This window comes from Ceratotherium simum, chromosome 7 (genome assembly GCF_057802395.1).
Source record: "Ceratotherium simum simum isolate JZ-2026a chromosome 7, ASM5780239v1, whole genome shotgun sequence".
NCBI lineage: Eukaryota > Metazoa > Chordata > Mammalia > Perissodactyla > Rhinocerotidae > Ceratotherium > Ceratotherium simum.
The window spans coordinates 80,139,331-80,160,399 of NC_141906.1; the positions used below are offsets into that span (position 1 = coordinate 80,139,331).

Here is a 21,069-nt window from a genome sequence, read left to right on the forward strand (position 1 = left end):
ATAGACTCACACCTATGTTGATAAGAACAAATAGCTGCAAAATGATGAGATTTTTAAATAAAATACTTGACAAGTTTTTAAACATTTATTACTACTGAGTTCTTTGCCATTAAACCTCAGAACGCACTTAAAAGAGTTTTTTCCTTTTATTTTTTTTAAAGGTTGGTAATTCTGAAAGCTGGGAAACCACCCCACTCATTCCTGGGAGACAGGGTCACTGTCTCCACTCTCCACAGGCCCCACCTGGCCTGGCCTCTCCCTCTGCTGTTTCTGCGTGGGGCTCCAGGAGGGGCAGCCTGCGGGGTGAGGTGATGCCCTTCTGAGTGGGCGGCTGTCAGGGGACTAGAAGGCAGAAAAAAGGCTAGAGCTGCTGTTTCCATCCCCAGTGGGACAGCCTGCTGAGAGAAGGGCAGGTCACAGAAAGCCCCCTGAGTTACATTTCCAGAGTCCCAGATCGGGAGGGTGACCGGGCTCTGGCCAGAGCCACCTCGGGACCCTGACCCCATTCTCCAGGCCGCCGTGCTCTGGGGCAAACCAGTCCCCACCGTGTTGAGGGCTCCGCGGTCCCGGTTGCCTCCTCTCCTCCTCTTCCCCACGCTTCTGCCTCGGGGGGTCGGTAGCAGGGGCTCATCAGGGACCCAGAAAATGAGGAGCAGAGGAGCGGGCCTCTGCAAGTCCAGGCGTGGAGAAGGCAGGTCACGGCGCAGGAGAAACGCTCTGGGCCAGTACAGCCTCTGCCTCAGCATGGAAGGGCTAAAAGCGAGAGTTCTTAGAAAGTTCTACGGGCACATCTTCTTGAGCAAGGGGTTCCCAACCAGGAGCCCACGGAGACCCGAGCCGTCTAAGAGTTCCTCTCCAAGCAGCCATTACTCCTCCAGTGCAGCCACTGTGGGGTCGGGAGAGCTGTGCTGGGATCCTAGGTCACCCACAGAAGCTATGTGACTTTGGGCAAATGATTTAAGCTCTCTCCTAGTTTGCCGCTTTGCAAAATGCAGACAAACCTCCCTCGTAGGAGAAAGTGAAAGGAAGCCATGGAAGCATGATGCTGACACGTAGGCACCAGGGAGCCGCTGGTTCTCCTTCCTCATCCTTGAGTTGCTTGAAACACTCCTACGTCTCCACACCCCACCCCTGGATAGAAATAATAGCGACTGCTTTCCAGGGCTCCTGTAAGCCAGGCGCTGTGCATACACCTGTGACTTCATCTTCTCAGCAACCCTCTTTGGTTGGCATTATTATCATCCCCAGTTTGCAGAAAAAGTAACTGAGGCTCAGAGAAGTAACTTCCCCAAAAGTCCCTCAGCTCAAGGTACAATAGGAAGCTAGGCCATCAGATGCTAGTCAGCTCTCCTAACTATTCATTACCTGCTTCCCCTTCTATCCTGTGGTAGCTTTTTATTTCTGCCATAACAAATGAGCACAGACTTAACGGCTTAACACAACACCCATTTATTAGCTCACAGTTCTGTACGTCAGAAGTCCAGGCACGACATGACTGTGTTCTCTGCTCAGGGTCTAACAAGGGCTAAAATTCAGTGTCAGCAAGCTGCATTCTCCTCGGGAACTCAGGGCCTCTGCCAAGCTCCTGTGGTCGTGGCAGAGTTTAGCTCTCTGTGATTGCAAGACTGAGGTTCCTGTTTCCTTGCTCACTGTCAGCTAGGGGTTGCTCTCAGCTCCTAGAGGTCACCCACATTCCACGCCATATGGCCCCTCCATCTTTAAAGCTAGCAAAGGGAATCTCCCTGTGGTCTAATTCCTCTCCTGCTTCCAATATCCTGCTTCAGGAAAAGCCCAGTCCCTTTGCAGGCTTATCTGGTTAGGTCTGGCTCACCCCAAATGATCTCCCTTCCTTAAAGTTAACTGTGCCATAACCCAATCACGGGAGTGACGTCCCACCCCCAAGTCTGGGGGACTATACATCTTAGAAGTCCGCCTACTTTCATGTACCTTCTCTATACCTGGTACATACTCTATTGATAACACCTTTAATAATCCCTGCTGATCTTGGAGTCTTTGAGGGCATTGAGGCAGTCTACTCACCAAGAAGTCTAGAATATTTTCATATTTTTACAAGCAGTACAGCCATAGAGGTTCATATAGAACAGTATACAAATATCTCAGTCTGAGATAGAAGTCTATCCTCCTCTGTCACTCTTCCTCCAACCTCATTCCTTATCCCAAACCTCAGAGAATGCAGACTTTGACTCAGCATGTATAAGAGAGGAAGGAGGAAATCATTCCCATTTTCACAGTAGGGAAACTGAGTCTGAGATGAGACTCCTGGCCCAGGAAACCCTGCTGACCCTGAAATTCAGTTCCTATCCAGCTACTGTGTCCTGGGTCTGTTACTCCTGACTTTCTAGAGCACCCCCATGACAGAGTTCTCTTCACGGGCAGTGGATGGGTGGGGTTGGAATTCTTCATACAGAGGTCCATTTAAATGGATGTCAGATTCACTAATGCATCATCTGAAATACAACTTCCTTTGATTTTGCCTCTTTTGATTCTTTCTCCACTTGTGTTTTTATATCAAAGAGATTAACCGCTTTGCTGGACTTTAAGCTCTGTCCTTCCCAAGAGCTTTCATCGTGTCTCAGCACAGCTTCCCACGCAGGGACACAGGAGAGGATTAAAGATGTAGAGCAGTAAGGGGCTTGATGAGGTTTCTTAGGATTTGCTGCAGTCAGTGCCTCTCCCTGGTCCCGCAGAGAGCAGGCGCAGTGCTCGGCCGGCCAAAGCCTATCTCCCTGCCTCTCTCCCCACAGGCTGTTCTGCACAGAGCCCTGGGGTCAGTGGCAATGCTAGATATTAATACACAACGGCTGGGTCTGCATCTGTCTTGTTCACTGCTCTATCTCCAGCACAGGAGCTGGACCAGAGTAGTTCCTCAATTAATGCTTGTTGAATGGATGCATAAATTAATAGAATGGATCTTGAAAATCTCATTAAAGAAGCTCATCTCCATTGACCCTGAAAATTCTTATGACTTGTGGGCACATAGCACTGGAGGCAAAGATTTCTAGGATGGGCACTTCACTGGCTTTTAGAAGAAATCTGGGTAGTAGAGGCTTCATGTCTGTCAACACGACGCCTGCCCTGCACATTGCCCACTAGGGCTTTAGATACTTGGCTGAGATGGTCCACGCCTCCTTCTCCATCTTCAAAATAGGGGTAATGGGACGTTGCGTTAAATTTCAATTCAAAGAGAGTTGATGAATATATATTTACATTTATACTTATATCTCTGTTTGTATTCATATCTCCGTTCCCTGGAACCCCATAATGGCCCCCAGGGGGGAGGAGCAGAGCATACTATCTGAGGTTTATAGCAGAGTAAACTGAGGCAAAGAAAGTTAAGACTTTTTCTTTGGATCACAGAGCAAGTTTGTTGGAGGTTGAGCTAGAATCCAGATCTCCCCCTGGGTTGGGCGAGGAATACCGTCTGCAGATGATTCCAGTGCCCTTGGAGAATATATCCCAGCCTCGAATCAGAAGAAAACCTCTTTTTCCTGTCTGCTGGACACAAAAAGTTTTCAGGTCTTGGCTCAGGTGTCCTAGAAAAGCTTTTTCTGTTTCTAATACAGCGTAAGGCCTTCTCCTACAAGAACGTATGCAAGTACGTTTAAAAATAAAGAAGGAAACAGTGCAGAAAATCAGCAGAAAGCTGTTTTCCCAAAAGAGCTGAGGACAGGAGAATGTGGTGTCCCAGGAGCGCTGGCCGATGACGCATCCTCACCAGGGCTGCCACTGCCCTGTCTGACATCCACGGTTCTGGGAGTCCATGGGCAGCACCCGGTCGGGCCCCTATCTGGCTTCCAACAGTTGGGGTCCCCAGGAGTACACAGAGCCTCGGGATTTCTCACCATTTCTGGGCATCTCTGACTGAGTTTTCAGTGAACAGTCTCCTACTGAAAGGCAGAGCAAAACCATGCATGGGGGTCTGCAGAGCAGCACCACGCGTTTCCCTCCCTGTTTCATTTATCTGTAACTGCCACGTGAGGGAGCAGGTGGCCCTGTGCAGAATGGGAAGTGGCCAACGGATGTCTGAGACAAACAGCCCTTCCGATGACCCTTCAGGACGATATTTTAAAGATTGCCTTGAAATTGCTGCAACCACCCAGGCAGCAGACAAAAAGGTCTGCAGGATCATCTGACTTTCCATGATGGGTGAAATCTTCCTCATTAGTCAATGAGGCAGTTGGCTCCATGGTTTATAGAATGTAATCCAGGCTGTTCTATCAGGGACAGTTTTCTGGGAAGGGGAGTACCTGTGAAATCAAGGAAAGCTTGATTATAAGATGAAGAAGGGCTGAATAGTAGTATCCCCTGAGGTGACTTCTCCCAGGATCAAAAGCTCACAGAACTTTCTGGAGGGAGCAGCCCGTCAGTCTACACATGAGCCATTGAGCATCAATGTCTGCAGGCCATTGCATGGTGGGTGATGTACACCCTCCGGCTGGAGCCAGATACGCCTAGATCCCAAACCTAACTCAGCCACTTGCTACTCGAGCTTCACTTTCCTCATCTGAAAATGTGAGAGATAATAACAGGACTTGTCTAATAGTTTTGTTGTGAAGATTATAAATGAGCTAACGGATATAAATTTCTTAGCAGTTATTAGCTGCAGAGATTCTCATGGTCTTTCCTAGCTTTATCAGAGTCTTAAAGCGTTTTAAATGGGTGTGAGCAGAGTATCAGAAAAACAGTAGACTGAGTATTACAGGTTTCTGGGTGTTTCTTTAAAGTGTGGCATATACTCCAAAAACATTTTACAGCCTTTTTTTTGTTATTTTTTTTTATTGAGGTACAATTGACATATAACAATGTATAAGTTTAAGGTGTACAACATAATGATTTGATATATGTGTATATTGTGAGATGATCACCACGGTAAGTTTAAACATCCATTCCCACACACAGTTACAATTTTTTCTCGTGACGAGGACTTTGAAGACCCTCTCTTAGCGACTTTCAGATATACAGTGTACTATTGCTAACTATAGTCACCCCGCTGTACATTCCAGGACTTACTTACCTTGTAACTGGAAATTTGTACCTTCTGACCACCTAACCCATTTCGCCCACCCCCAGCCCCTGCCTCTGGTAACCACCAATCTGTTCTTTACATCCATGAGTTTGGTGGGGACTTTTTTAGATTCCACATATAAGTTATAGCCCTTTTGAAAACCTTGGGCGTTACTATCTTGCTCATCCCAGTTTCTTAGAGGACAGGGAGCTACTGCATTAAGAGTTTTAACGGTGTGTCTCCACAGCAATTCGTCACATCAGTAAGTGCTCGGATGGCCTCAGACTCCCCACTCAGATGGTGGGAGCGACCACAGGGTGAACCAGACACACACTGCCTTGTCGTTTCTGTCTGCTGCAAGATCTCAGATAAAAGGAAGGGAGACAGGGAGGCATACAGGGAAGAGCACAGGCTGTGGGCCCAGCGAGCAAGAATCCAAAGATTGGCTCTGTCACTTACTTGTTGGGTGGCCCGGGTATCACTTAACCTCTTTGGGACTGTTTTCTTATTTATTCACCCATTTATTCAATAAGTACTTTAGTTCCTAGTATGTGCTGGGCTATGCTCTGGGTATTCAGAATGTATTAGAGAACAAAATGGACACAAAATTGTGCCCATGGGCAGCTTACCCTCAAATGCAGGGAGAGACACTATGGGAAAGAACCATGATGTATAACCAAACAATACAGTACTTGTATAACGGAGATGACAAGATTGAACTCCAGTGGGTTGTTGTGGTGATGACAAATGACAGTTCACATCTAATATATCGACTATAGTAGGCATTTAATAAATTGTTCCAGTTGTTATTTATTTTTTATTTTTTATTTTTTTTGGTGAGGAAGATGAGCCCTGAGCAAACATCTGTCGCCAATCCTCCTCTTTTTGCTGAGGAAGATTGGCCCTGAGCTAACATCCATGCCCATCTTCCTCTACTTTATATGTGGGACACCTGTCACAGCATGGCTTGATGAGCGGTGCATAGGTCTGTGCCTGGGATCCGAACCTGTGAACCCCGGGCCACCGAAGCAGAGTGCGCAAACTTAACCACTATGCCACCGGGCCAACCCCTGCAATTGTTATTTTTAAAATTGCTCCCAGATTTCTTTAAACCCTTTAAACACTTAATGTGTAATTTGCATGTAGGAATCATTCATTTACTCAATCCACAAACAACTATTGAGCTTCCATTATATGCTAGAACCCGTACTAGGCACCAGATATACAAACCAATAATATAAGAAAACACGGTCCCTGCCATTGAGAATTCCACAGTCTGGTCTACTGTGCACTAGATGAGAGGTCTTTGAGAGAACAGGGCAGGAGTGACCTTGAAGTCTTGTGTTTCTGTGAATGAGAACAGTCCACCTCACTGATCGTGTGTTTTTTTACTCCACATATCCCAGCTATGGCTGGCGATTCTAGGAATGCTATGAACCAGGATATGGAGATTGGAGTCACTCCCAGGGACCCTAAGAAGATTCCCAAACAGGCCCGCGATTACATCCCCATTGCCACAGACCACACTCGCCTGCTGGCGGAAGGCAAGAAGCCCCGCCAGCGCTACATGGAGAAGAGTGGCAAGTGCAATGTCCACCATGGCAATGTCCAAGAGACCTACCGGTACCTGAGTGACCTCTTCACCACCCTGGTGGACCTCAAGTGGCGCTTCAACCTGCTCATCTTCACCATGGTCTACACCATCACTTGGCTGTTCTTTGGTTTCATTTGGTGGCTCATTGCTTATATTCGGGGTGATCTGGACCATGTTGGTGACCAAGAGTGGATTCCTTGTGTTGAAAATCTTAGTGGCTTTGTGTCTGCCTTCCTGTTCTCCATTGAGACTGAAACCACCATCGGGTATGGCTTTCGAGTGATCACAGAGAAGTGTCCAGAGGGCATCATACTCCTCTTGGTCCAGGCCATCCTCGGCTCCATCGTCAATGCCTTCATGGTGGGATGTATGTTTGTCAAGATCAGTCAGCCAAAGAAGAGAGCGGAGACCCTCATGTTTTCCAACAATGCAGTCATCTCCATGCGGGACGAAAAGCTCTGCCTCATGTTCCGGGTGGGTGACCTTCGCAATTCCCACATTGTGGAGGCCTCGATTCGCGCCAAGCTTATCAAGTCCCGGCAGACCAAAGAAGGGGAGTTCATCCCCCTGAACCAGACAGACATTAATGTGGGCTTCGACACTGGGGATGACCGTCTATTCCTAGTGTCGCCACTCATCATCTCCCATGAGATCAATGAGAAGAGCCCTTTCTGGGAGATGTCTCGGGCCCAGCTCAACCAGGAGGAGTTTGAAGTCGTGGTCATTCTAGAAGGGATGGTGGAGGCAACAGGTAAGACGGTTTATCTCCCTTGGCCCTTCCCATGCCCAGAAGATTAGCCCACCATGACTCCAAAAGTCATGGTGATACATACATATCCAGAAGACTGAAGTTTGTGCCTAAGAATTCTGAGATGGTACAATCAACCAGCCTGGTCCCTGACTTGTGATCTGAGGGGTATTGTTACTCAAGATGGAGTAATAACAGCTAACGTTTATTGAGCCCTCCCAACTTCCAAGGATGGTTCTAAACTTTAAACATATAATATTTCATTTAACGCCCTCCCACATGCCATAAAGAAACAGAGGCACAGACAGGCAAGTTATTTGCCCAAGAGCAAGCGCTACTAAGTCGTAGAGCCAGGATGCACGCAAAGGCAGGGGGACCCCAAAGCCAGCCATCCTGGAGTAGGTGTCTACCCAAAAAGAGTTCTGTGATCAAATAACTTTGAGAAACACAGAGTCAAACAAGATGAACTGGCTTCTTCACAGTAAGACTTCACAGTGTCCTTACATGTTGTGAATTGCTTCTTGAGGAAAGGATAGTGTGCAGCATTTCCCAAACTCAAGGATTCCCGACGTCACAGAAGCCTCTTTTTGGAGACACACCTATGCCTGTGGGAGCAACTCTTCTGGCTGAGCCTCCCCCAGAGCAGCCTGCCCCTCAGCTTCCCTGCAGAAGGCTGGCTCAGTGAACATGGGGCATGCAGAAAACAGTGCACCCACATCCACATATGCCTGAGAAATGCCCTCTTGGTGGCCAGCCTGGCACCTCTCTGCTCAGCTACCACCTCTCACAGGCAGCTGCCAGCCGTGAGCTTCCACCACTCCTCGGCCAAGGCTGAGCTCTGTGCGGGGCTCCAGCGAGCCCGAGCTCCCACCTCCACCACTGGGCCACACCTCCTGGCGAGAAAAGCTCTCCAGCCAAACTCTGTACCCTCTTCTTATTCCCTTTTATCCTCCTGCTCCCTCTCTTTCTTTCACCGAGTAGACCCAGCAGCAGGTCTGGCCCTAGTAACGACTTATAGAAAACTCACTCACGCTTGGAATGAAACACACATACCTTTCTAATTCTTGTAACAACACCGAAGGGCTGGCTTCAATCTCGTTTTACAGATGTGGAAGTTGCATCATGGTGTTTCATGCAGACAGGAAGCGTTCACATGCAGGTCTTTCACTTACAGATCTGGAGCTTTGTCTACAACACCACACTGCCCCCTGAAATATTAGGGGCTGGTCACAAAGGTGGCCAAACAAGCTGGTTGGGAAGCTGGTTGCTGGATGGGGTACTCAGAGAGAGGCATCCACAAACCTTCCCATTTGGAGCCTGTGGAACCCAGCTGGGGGTGAGAACAGGCTCCAGGGACGGGTGCAGAGGGGGCTGCGTGGCCATCCGCTGGGGGCCAGAGCCTGGCCAGGCAGCATATGGTGGCAACTGTGGCGCCCCTGGGGCTGAGGGCAGTCAGGATGCAGGAAGCCTCCTCCAGCAGAGCTGGGGGCTCACAGGCCACACTGCCCTTGGTGCTGGGCTCAGGATAGGAACGTGGGCTGCGATTCTGGGGTGAAGAGCTCCACTCTGAGGCCACAAGGGGGGGCAGGTCAGAGATGTGGGGACAGATAGGAAAGCCATGACTTACCACTCCCCCAAGCACTCACTGTCACCTGCAGTGGAGGGGAGCAGTGCTGACCTGGCCCAGCTGGCCCCTCCCCTCACGTCTCCCTCAAAGTCAGTGGCCTGCAGTTGACCTGCCCTATCTGGTCCACCTCGTCCCCTCCCATGATGTGGGTTACCCTTGTTGCTGTCCTTGGGAGTGCAGAGAGACCCAGGGAGCTAAAGGAAGGAGACTACCCACCCACATCTGTTCCGATCTCAATGATATTAATGGATTGGTTGCCATACTTATGGAGCCAAGCACGGGCTGTGAATTCACACCGCGGCTGGACTAGCACAGCTCTGCCATAACCTGCCTGTGTGAGTGTGGGCAAGTTGCTTAATTTGTCAGCAAAATGAGAATAATAAATTCCACAGGGTCGTGGGGGGAGGGGTTGAATGATGAAGTGGAGGAACAGACGTGAAGCATGGCGCCTGGCTCCTGGAGGGGCTTCTGTCTTTCCCAGATGCAGTGAGAGACGACTGCCAGGGACACGGTGGGCTCTCTAGCTATGGGGCAGCCCACTGCCACCTGACAGAAGAAGAGCAGGAAGAGACCCAGGAGGCTTGGCCCAAAGGTCCCACGGAGGTCCCGTCTTGGTGCCTTTCCTGAGGCCCCCGTGCCTGTGGACATCTAGCCGGCGTCGAGGCTGGTCAGCGCCCAGCGTGGGCCTCTGCACCTCTGCTGAGGCGGGGCTTGGGCAATGGGGGCAAGGACTACATGGAGAGGCCTGGCCCAGGCAGCACCCCCGGGAGCAGAGAGCCAGCTGTGAGCCTGCAGTGTGTGGGGGCACTGGGGGTGCCCGGCACTGGAGCACTGGGTGGGAAGCAGCCTTTTACCCGGTCTGGTTTGTATGAGACCCCTGCCAGAGGAAGGCCAGACTGGGGAGCTAGCACAGGCTTCTTCAGTTCCCAAAGAGCACAGGCTAGCTTCCTTGGCCAGAAGATTAAATATCAGAAAGCTGCTTTCCTGTGACCCTGAGCGCAGAGGCTTCCTCATCCATAAACAAAGCCGCCCTCCCTCTCTGGAGAGAAAGCAACGCCCAAAAATAATACAGGCATGCCAGGGCTGCGTGGACAGGGAATGGAGGCACTGGAGCGTGCTCAGATCAAAGAGCTGAGTGGTGTGTGTGCACGTCTGCTCCCTCTCGTGTGTGTGTGTGTGTGTGTGTGTGTGTGTGTGAAGAGAGAGACAGAGAAGGAGCGCGAGGAGGCTTCTGCCCATATGTGTCTACCAGAAACAATCCCCGCGTGTTCTAAATGCCTGCCAGCTTCTCTGCATTTGCTCACTCTGAATTTATCTTTGTTCAAACCCTATTCCTGCCTCTTTTCTTGTCTCAATCTTTTAGACGATTAGTGCTGTTTTCAAGAACCAAGTCCCTGGCGCCAGCTATTCCAGAATTATCCACTCCAGTTTCTAGGAAGTTACTCCAGAATCTTGCATGTTGATTGCTAATTTTCTGCCTCCGCCACACCTTGAGTTCCTCCAGGGCAAAGGCTGTGTCTTATTCAGCTTTATATCTCCATCATGCTTAGCACAAAGTAGCTGCTCAGCGAACGTTTGATGAATGACTGGATGAAGGGAGGGATGGATGATTGGATGGATGGATGATGAATGGATGGATGGACAATAGATAGATAGATGGCTCTGGCCACTCTAATACATGTGCCCTCTGTCCCCCAGGCATGACTTGCCAAGCACGGAGCTCCTACATGGATACAGAGGTGCTCTGGGGCCACCGATTCACACCAGTCCTCACCTTGGAAAAAGGCTTCTATGAGGTGGACTACAACACCTTCCATGACACCTATGAGACCTACACGCCCAGCTGCTGTGCCAAGGAGCTGGCAGAAATGAAGCGGGAAGGCCGACTCCTCCACTACCTCCCCAGCTCCCCACTGCCAGGGGGCTGTGCTCAAGCAGAGCTGGATACAGAGGCTGAGCAGGATGGAAAGGACGAGTCCGAGGGGCTGAGTGGGTCCCAGGAGACCAGGGGCTCAGTGTGAGGGCTGCACTCTCCCCACAGCCTCCCCTCACTGGCTTCTATGAGCACAGGCTGCCAAGCTGGGGGTGGAGGGGGGTGAATTAGCTGAGTGGCTGTTAGAGGGGCCCAGGAGCTGTCAAGGCTCCGTGGGGAGGAATACTATCTCTAGTCCTGGAACCTCCCAGCTCAGGGCCTCCTGAGCAGGTGGCCTCCTGCCTGGGCCTCCATGGCAATGCTGCCTCTTCTCTCCCAGCCTGTGTCAGCACTGGCTCAGGGCCAGGCCAGGATGGGTTTCCCCACAGTGAAGGTTATAGGGTGGCCTCTGCCCTCACACTCTCCACTCTCTGCCAACTGGCCCAGGATCACTTCCCTCCTTTGGTGTCACAGGGCAACTGGTAGCTCCCATCCAGGGGCTGACACCTAGGGAGGGCTGTCACACCCTTTCCTTTCATTCCTACCATCCTGAGGCTTGTCATGGACTCGAGGAGGGGAGATTCTGCCCTTCTGGAAGCTCAAACCCCTGGTCCTAGGGTGAGCTCACAGACCTCATGGCCTAAGGTTGATTCAATTCATGTTAGGCAATTCCTTTCAAATCTGAGACCAATGTCTGCTCACTGAGAGCTGCAAAGGACAGGCCCTTGATGATCACAATCATTCTCTGTGAAGAGTGTGTGTTTTCCCTCTATTGTGTTCCTCATGTCAAATGTGGCCTACTGGATAATTGATGTACTTAGAGTGACTCTTAGAAGGCGGCCTGGGGCCACAGAGCACCTCTGAGCACATGTATGGTGGTCTCAGCCACTTCCTGGCCACTCCCAATCCCACTGTGCCCTGCACCTCCCACCAAAAGGAACACTCCAGCAGCTGGTTCTTTGCTGGTACTTTTGGCCCAAGACTCTCAAAGCTGTTCTAACCTTCACTGTGGTTTTCTTTCACAACCTCAGAGAGCCTGTGGTGTATGATCCAGGGAGAAAGCTGAGTTTCAGAGGGCAAGATGGGCCAGGCAGTGCCGAAACAGGGAGGGCAGAGAGGGAAGAAAAGCAGAGAGGAAGGCAAGCAACCAAAATTTTAAAATAAGCATCAGTACCAATTTTTGCCTGGCTTCAGGGCTCAGCACACCTTTGTTATCTGGCAAATTATGGGATGTGAAGCAAAGCAAGAAACTGCAGAGGCAGCTTCCCCTTCAATCCCAGGCTGGACTAACTCTCAGATGGTGCCCAGAAGCCCTTGGCTCCCCTCCCCCCAGGCAGGGGTTGCGAGCAGGGATGCTGCCCAGGGAAGGGAGGGGAAGCGCCGCCTCCTCCCACTTTGGAAACGTGGGTGAGGGGAATCAGTGGGAGAATCAGGGAGGGGTGAACGTTAAGAGAGAAAAGAGCAGAGATGAGCCTTCTACATGACAACTTCAGAGGGCCCTTCTTTTCCAGTCTAGAGGACGGAGCAGAATGTCGTGTCCACGAAGCATGTCTGATGTGTGTTGAAGCAGACAGGCTTCTGATGAGCTGACCTGGACCTGGAGAGAGATTTCAGACGTTCCCCCAGCCCCAGAATTATGGAGGCCTCACCCACAATTTTCACAGCTCCCAACTAGCCTCAGGAAATGGAAGCATTTTCCTGCGCAGACCTGAAGCACCTTCCCTGGAGTATGAGCTGCTCGTAGTGAGGCGGAAAGTTAAGGCAGAGTGGAGGGGATTTCCCTGGATCTCCGGCCCAGTTCCCCTCCGGCTGGGATTTCTAGGTCCTGGCGCTGGTGAGAGACGAGGCAGGCAGCCTGAGAGGGGGGCTGTCACACTCAGGGGCGGGGGACCCTGCGCTTGGGCCCGTGGCTGCCTCTTGAGAGGTGGGCTCCAGGAAGCAGGGAGCCAGTGGAGTCCTCCCGCCAGGGGCATGGTGCTGAGTCGTGGTGCCAGGCCTCCTTCTGTGGTGAAGCAGGCTTGGAGGGAATGGGCAATGGGCTAGAATCCTGCCCTCAGGGGAAAGGAAAGCAGGCGGCCTACATCACCCCAGTGCGGGAACTGCATGCAATCAGGAATCTAAGGCAGGGGGCCCATTGCTAAGACCAGATGCCCCAGTGGTGGGAGGAGCTACAGCTGGAACCCTAGGGTGAGTGCTCATCCCAGGCCCACTAGATCCAGGGCTTACACTGCAGGACTATTTCCTCACCCCCAGCCGGATCCACAACCTGCCTTAGTGAAAACCCATCAGTGCCTGTGGGTTACAGCCTTCAGTGAGGCGGCTAAGCAAGGATGGGAAACCACAGGGGAAGGTAGCCTTGGAGCTGGACTGGGGCCTGGAGCCTGGTTCACACTTGCCTCCATTACGATTCTGAAGAATCTCCCAACTGGCCAAGTGAGCCACTCTCCAGCTCCCTAACTCTGCAGTAACCTCCTTGAACCTGGGCCAAATCACATCTCAGCCGACTATAGAGGCCAGAGAGGCTACAGAAGAGAAAGAGGTCAATAAGGTCTTATTCTAAAGCTTCCTGATAGGCCAGAGCTGACATATGCTAATCCCAGTGACCAGTTAGCTGCTTTCTTTCATCAAAATTCAAATGCAAGAACACTGCTCTTCATATCCCAAGGAAATCCTTCTTGATGACCAGTTGATCCAACTAAAGTTTGGAAAGTTCTTCAAATCATTTTCTGGAAGTTCTTGTATAAACATGGACTTACTAATGCAAAGTCTGATGAAAGCCAGAGCTTCAGTGGGTCCCTTTAAAAACATCACGCCTGCACACAAGCCACCTGTGCGTCATAGCCCTTAGTTGCGTGGCTCTGAGCCCACACATCACTTCTGATGGGCCACAGGGAATTGAACCAGGCTGTAAGGTGGGGCCACCAGTAATTCCCACAGGCCTCAACATCTCCAGAATTCCAAAGCTTTATCTCACTGGTCAGACTCTGAAAGCTTTGGGAGCTAACATCCTGCCTTAGCTTCCAGGTCCTTCCCATCTGGAAACAAACGTCCCCTGTAAGGGAGAAGCCCCCAGGAACTCAGAAGAAGGTAAATTCCCACTAGTTCTCCTGTCTCCACCATCTGACATCTGATAGGGGTTGACACCATTGCCCAAAGGACCCTGTTGCCAGGCCAGGTAGAATGGGCATTGCCCACGACTCTCCCCTTCAGATGTGGCCCTTGCTGTGCAGTCAGAGCCCACTTCCTGTCCTTTCCTTCTGCTGCTTTGAGATCCTAGCTTGAGTAGTTGGCCTTGATGGAGGAGAAAGAGCCTTTGTCTGACTGGGGAGAACCTCCCTGCTCACGGTCTGTAACGGCTGGGCACCTTCTTTCACGTTGCTTATCCCATGCCCTGCCTTCCAGCATGCCTCAACCACGTGTCTTGTGTGAGGTGAGAGCCATAGAAACTTGAAATTTTTGTACTGAAGTTGCCAAATACAAAAACAGAAAACCAAAAACAAGTTACCTGTTGTCTCCTAAGAATATGTCTTGACCACATCTCTGCGCGTGCACCGTGTACTGACCGCCTCCTGTGTGCCCCGCCGTGGCTTAGGCCCTTCACCGCGGTGATTGCATTTAACTCTCAAATACCGCAGAAAGCTCTTACTAACCCTCGTTACCAATGAGATAACTAAGGTTGAGAGAGGTTAATTAGTTTGCTCAAGTCCACAGATGATAATCAGAAGCAGGGCCTCAGCGCCAAGCGCCTCCCAAACAGACCCAGATGGACCACCATCCTGCCTCACACCCACCTCCTGGGCACCTCCCGAGCTCCAGGGGCATGAGGAAGGAGAGCCCACCTCTTCAGATGGCCAGCTTGTGAGGTGTGCTGTGCTGCGCAGCCCGAGCTTCCATCCACCAGCCACGTCCTCCTGCAGCAGGATAATTGGGAAACACCTTTGTCTGGTTCCTAGACAACTAATGAGCTGTGAGAAGAGATTAGATAGATAGGGAGTTATTGCTTTCAGAAAGAAGCCACTTATTCTGCTCGGCTTGGTTTTTGCTAAGGACATCTCCTTAAACTGCTGTGTCAAATCTTTCTCCCTGTGTAGGATTTGTCAATCTTCTTATTAAAAAGAACACCATTGCACCACTAAAATTCATCCAATAAAGTGGATTTGATCTTATAGAACTCTTTCTCATCTTAAATAGATGGCCCTTGGTGTCCCATTCAAATTCACTGCCCGTATAAGCAAACAGGTCCTTCTTGTTTTCATTTGTCTAAAGATGCAGTCTCAATATCTAGACTAGTGTGGAGGTGAACATGTGGGCAAAGGCGGGGAGGAGGAAACTGGGTGAGGAAAGCTGAGCCGGGAGTCAGGGCTCAGCCTCTGGGGGCAAAGAGCAGACCAAGGGGACACCCAAGGCAGAGAGCACGAGCAGTGGGGATTCTCAGAGTAGATCATTCACTCCCTCCCCCAAATAATCTTCACACATTCTGTAATGTTAAATATTAGAATCTACATTACCTAATAATGAGTAACTATAAAAACGTCCACTTTAGGCAGCCCCTCGACTGGCAGTCTGCATTCTATTGAGAATGTCATTAGCAGTAGAGGATTTCAGTCTGGCTTCTCTTCTGTTCTAGTCAACCCAATGGGAATTGAACAGTTCAGATTTACAGAAGAGGTTAACAGAAGATCCCTCGCTTAAACCATTCTGAAAGGATAAACGAGGGTGCCAGGGCTTAGATTTAGAATGAGAAGCAATATTTTAAGTTGTGGAAGGCAGTGCAGCCCCGATGTGTGGGGGAGCGTGTCCCGTGTCTGGCCCAGTGGCACATGGTAACCAGGTATGTCTTAGTTTGTTCGGGCTGCTATCACAAAGATACCATAGACCGGGTGGCTTACACAACAAATATTTATTTTCATAGTTCATAGTTCATGGTGGAAGGGGCAGAGGGAGCTCTCTGGGGTCTCTTTCATAAGACACTAATCCCATTCACGACGGCTTCACCGTCATGACATAATCACCTCCCAGTACCATCATATTCAGGGTTAAGATTTCAACATATGAATTTCAGGAGGACACACACATTCAGTCTACAGCAAGGCATGAGCAGATTAGTGCCTGTGACCTGGACCTGAGCAGCTGCAGGGCCTCTCAGTTGGCACAGGCAGCGTACCTGGTGATACTGTGGGTGAAACTGCTGTCACGGTGGCAATGGAAAATAACATGGCAGAGGCCAGGCAGCTCTGGGAATGGCTGGCTGTTTGCCTGCAGATTGCATGACAAATACTGCTCAGTCTCAGAAGGGAGACACAAAATCAGGGGGCCAGAAATGGGCCCCTAAAAGGACACATTTGCCGGTCAAGACTGGATTACAATTTAGAGAAGGAGAACTATGCACACATTTCTAATAAAAACAAAAATCTGAACGTTACCCTCAGAAAACCGACCCTGGTCCAGAAGGTCCAGTCTTTGCTTGTGCCAGTCAGAGAACCGGCACAAGACGCACACAAGACGTCCCTGTAGACCCCATTAGGTGTCAGCCATAAAGTGTATTGACTTCTTTATGGCAAATAAATGTCCAGGAAGGAGTTTCAGAAACAGAAACGTTGCTGACTTCTTCTCTAAGGGACTCTTCACTTTTACGCAGAAGCTGCTACTAAAATAACCTTGACTCTCTTCTTTGAGGCAAAAATCCTCAATCACAGGGGAGGAATTAATGAGAATTTGGGCATATTAGCATATGCTTTGAGCTTCATTATTCTACCAAATGGCAACAGCAAAGTGGAGAAATCTAGGCTGAGAGGGTGAGGTGCTGGTAAAAAGTAGGTGATATGTACATGCATTTAGGACCCCTTTATGGGCACACACTGAATGTCATTGTCACATTCCAAATTGCCTCTTAAATAAAAATGCTCATGGAAGACACGGCAGTCAGCCCTGCGTGATTTGAACCTTCACAGCAGTAACCATTTTCTCTTCTAACCTGAGGAAGCGATCAGTCACGGTCATTCAGGAATTCACCCACCATCTGTTCTGCTCACAGAGTCGGAGTCCAGCTGGGTCTGGTCCACAGAGACAGTTGGGAAAGAGGGAAAGAGTGATGGCTGAACCCAGACTGCACCCTGATGGGTAGGAATGCGGCTGTTCAGCTCCCGGTCGGTCGTTCCCATTCAGGAACTGCATCGGGAGAGCCCTCTCCCTCCTCTTCAGAGCAAGCACCAGACTGGAATTCTGCCCAATGGACACACCCCATCTTCAGGGCTCCTCACAGCCCTTTCACATATAAGAAGAGAATCCCATGGGGAAACTGTTTGTCTCTACCTGTCTCCCAGAATCCCAGTGGGTCCACAACAGCAGGAGGACCTGGACCTTGTTCCAGCAGCTGTCCCTCCTGAGCATCCCGCCAGGCTCAGAGGAGCTTTATTGGCTTTCCAACAGCCGTCTCGTTGTGTTAGAGGTTAAAGCACTGCGCCGCAGCAAACAAGGGGCTGGCTCTGCACAAAGGCTCTCTGACGTTTCATTGCCTCCATTTTCCTGTACATTCCTTCCTTCAGCAAAGATTTATTGAGCACCTTCCATGAGTCAGAAGCAGGAACAGGCACCGTGCATTCAGCAGCCATCAAGACCAACACCATCTCTGCCCCATGGAATTTACTGTCTGGTGGGGAGCGGGGAGAGGGACAGAGAAAGTACACAAACAAGTGAAGGAATTACCGTCTGCAATAAGGGCTGTGAAGGAAACCAGCAGGGTCCTGAGGTCAGGAGGAGAGGGGTGCGCCTGAGGAAGGACGCAGGGACTCCTCTCTGAGGAGGTGCCGTGGAGCTAAAATTTGAAATAAGAGGAGGAATGAGCTGATCACGAAAAGTGGTGGGAGCGACTGATTCTGGGCAGAGGGAATAGCATGTGTGTGAAAGTCCTGAGGGGGAAGAAGCTGGGAAAAAGACCAGGAAGGCTGCAGCACTGGGGGAAGGGGGATGTAGAGAAGTCCAGACCCTACCTTACTGGGAGACGTGGCTATGAGTATGGATTTTATTCCAAGTACAGTAGAAAGCAATGAAAAGGGTTTTATCAGAGGGGCGACCCCATGCAATTCGACCTGGAGATGGTGTGGGCTCAGATGCACGGCCTTTTCATTCCCCAGTGGGTCAAGGGTTACCAGCCACACTGGGACACTTTCTGAGCTGCTCAGTATGGCTGTAGTCAGCCTTGGCCTCTAAGGTCTAAAAGCCACACATAATTTTAAACACTTCATAAATATTTCCAAGTTGTAAACTCAGGAGTCTTTCTGAGCCATTCTGAACAAATCCATCCCAAGTATTAGTGCACATCCCTCACACGTCTGCCGCTGATCAGATTGTGTGAGGCCCTTTGTAAGTGCCAGAGACCACACCCCATGTCCACTTGCTGCATTTCCCAGCCGGGCCTGGGGACCAGCCTCGTGGAGCCGCCTACATTGGTGGTCAAGCTGCACCCAGGCTACTTCAGAACATGGAGAAAGCCTTCCCGCTGTATAGAGCTGACCTTGACAGCTGAGTCCACATTCATTTCAGATAGACAGCAAGCTCTTTTGATTACAGCACTTCCAGGCAGCATCTGAAAGAGAAAACAGGTCTCTTTTCAACCCCTTTAAAGTTTTCACTTTAAAAAGGAAATTTCATTCTGTCAGGCACCGCTCATATGCATGACACATGTATAATATCTCAAAGCTGGGATTGCTCTGTGCGACACTCAGAGATCCAATTCTCACTCTGCTTCCCACCCCCTTCCCCTTCATGATCTCTCTTCCCAGTTTCAATCATGGCCCCCCCAGATGGCCCACACTTTGCCCTCCCTCCCCACCTACCTTCCACTGCATGATGCCCCATTGTTCCCCAGTTTCCCTCTATGGTCTCCTCTGGGGATATTAGCCCCCAACCAGGTTAAACTTACTATTCCTTCCTCCTCTGCATAAGAAAATAAGGTTGTTTTTAAAAAAACAAAACAAACAAAAACCTTTTCAGAGTAGAAAGCTTCAGTTTGGGAGATAGTTCTTTACGAGTCCCCAGAAGTCTTTCCAGGCCATCCTTTTAGGCCAGACTTAACTGGTGATCATTCGCTCAATTATGAAGCAAACATTTAATAAGCACTTTCTGTGTTCTGAGCATCTTGCCAGGAGCTGGGGAAACAGAATTGAATACGACATAGTCCCTGCCCTTCGGGAGCCCACAGCCCAGTTGGATGGAGGGTTCCAGACTGATTGCTCTGACTTGTCTCATTGACCAATCATCTTAGTCTCTTTTATAAACACAGACAGATGCTCATGTTGTTGATTATTAGGGGAAAGAACCACATAAAAATATATGGATATATTCATGAAAGATTATTGAAAGAAAAGATTCAAAATGCAGGTTTTGTCTATAAAATCAATGATTTGCCATTGAATGAGTACTAAAGATTTATACATTTAAAATGTGCCATTGAAAGACAGCACCAATCCCAGGCAAAGCCTTCATACTCTCCCTGCCTACCACTTTCAGACCACGTTTATACTCTTCACTGTAACCTGTGGAGAACTGGCCGACCAGCACCACTTAAAACTCTGGACCATCAGCCGTTTACCATCTGTGACATGTACAGAGTTCGCAGTATGCAGAGAATGATTCTGGTCATTGTGCGGATTTTACTGGCTTCCTCCTGGCTAAAACACAGGCATGGACAGGATCTATGCATGCTTTTTCTTATGTTACAATTGTGAACACAGTTCCCAGGATTTTTTCATGCTCCAAGTAAAAAAAATGAATCATAGGCATTCATTGTGGACGTGGAAAATCTCTAGCCATCCTGACCCCCTCACTGCCTATGGGCCCTCCGCCAGCCCACTCTTGCCCGTATCACTGCAGGGAGCCAGGGCGAGGCGGCACCTCCCACCTGGAAACTCACGGCCCACAGAGGGGAAGTCTGCAGAACCTGCAGTCCAGGCCCCTCACTCACACGCCCATCACTGAGCAAACCTCAGTGGAGCGGCCCTGCCAGGGGTAAGGACACTATGGACCTGCCACTGGGCTTGGGACTGGAGTTCCAACAGTGGGCAGAAGAGACACCGCTCTCGTCTTCAAGGGGCTTATATTCTAGCGGGGAGGCTGGCATTAATCTAATAAATTCACACATAGTGTAAACTTACACTTTTGGCCAGTCCTGTGACTGAGAGGTATATGGTCCAATGAAAGTATAAAAAACATTTCACAGGGGATCCTCCCTGGTCTGGAGAAGTGGTGTTTGTGCTGAGATCTGAAGTGTGAGAAGGGCTTAATCAGGAGGAGTCAAGGTGAAGAAAAGCCCTCCAGGTGTGGGCATTGCTTTGAGAAAGACTCATTGGGTGAGAGGAAGGATGATGCTCTGCAGGATCTAGAAGGAAGCCAGAGGGGCTGGGGCTGGGACATGGGGTGGGGGCAGAAGGGAAGGTGCTTGGAGATGGGCTTGGAGGTCAGCAAGGCCTAGGCCGCACCGTCTGCTAAGGCACGGGGCAGATTTTGATTGTTATCTTAAGATTAATGAATGCCACCGAAAGATTTTCATTTTTAGAATAATTACTCTGGTTCAGAGTAGAGAATGGATTGGAAGAGGCAAGAGGATGCATTAGGAGGCCAGTTGGGTGAGAAATGATGGTGACTTGGACTAACAAGGCAGCAGTGGAGCCGAAGAGATGTAAGTGGGTTTGAGAAAGTACAAGAGGAGTAATTAGCAGAATGATGGGATGCTGCAGAGAAGGGAATGTCAGGGAGGACACCCAGGCCTCCGACTGGCAGAACCAAATAGCCGTTTGGCTCATTCCCTGAGCCTATCTGCCTGGAGTAGAATCTAATTTTTGTGGTGAGAGGGAGCGAGAGACCGGTATGGGTTTGGTTTTGGACCAAACCCCCTGCATTTGCGTGTCTGCATTTCAGGTCTGTGTGAGGACCCTCAGAAGCAGCCATTTGAATATGTACATCTGGAGTTCAGAGAAAAGAAAGGAAGAATTCTAAGTTCTAAGGGTCTTCAGCATATAAATGGGAATTGGAGCTGAGTTCACAGAAGAGATTGTCCTTGAAGAAAGTGGAGTGGGAACCCGTCCGGTGGCGCAAGCGGTGAAGTGCGCCCACTCCGCTGGGGCGGCCTGGGGTTCGCCAGCTCGCATCCCGGGCGCGCGCGGAC

At 50.0% G+C, this 21,069-nt stretch overlaps 1 protein-coding gene across 1 annotated transcript in view; it reads left to right on the plus strand.

The window, feature by feature from the left end:
• Positions 1-15,028, plus strand: part of KCNJ5 (potassium inwardly rectifying channel subfamily J member 5) — a 29,867-nt gene extending 14,839 nt beyond the window's left edge. The window contains exons 2-3 of the mRNA XM_014793764.2: positions 6,433-7,371; positions 10,694-15,028. Of these exons, the coding sequence (XP_014649250.1) occupies positions 6,435-7,371; positions 10,694-11,016 (1,260 nt within the window). The 5' untranslated portion in view covers positions 6,433-6,434 and the 3' untranslated portion in view covers positions 11,017-15,028. The remainder of the gene's footprint in view (positions 1-6,432; positions 7,372-10,693) is intronic.
• The last annotated feature ends 6,041 nt before the right edge of the window (positions 15,029-21,069 follow it).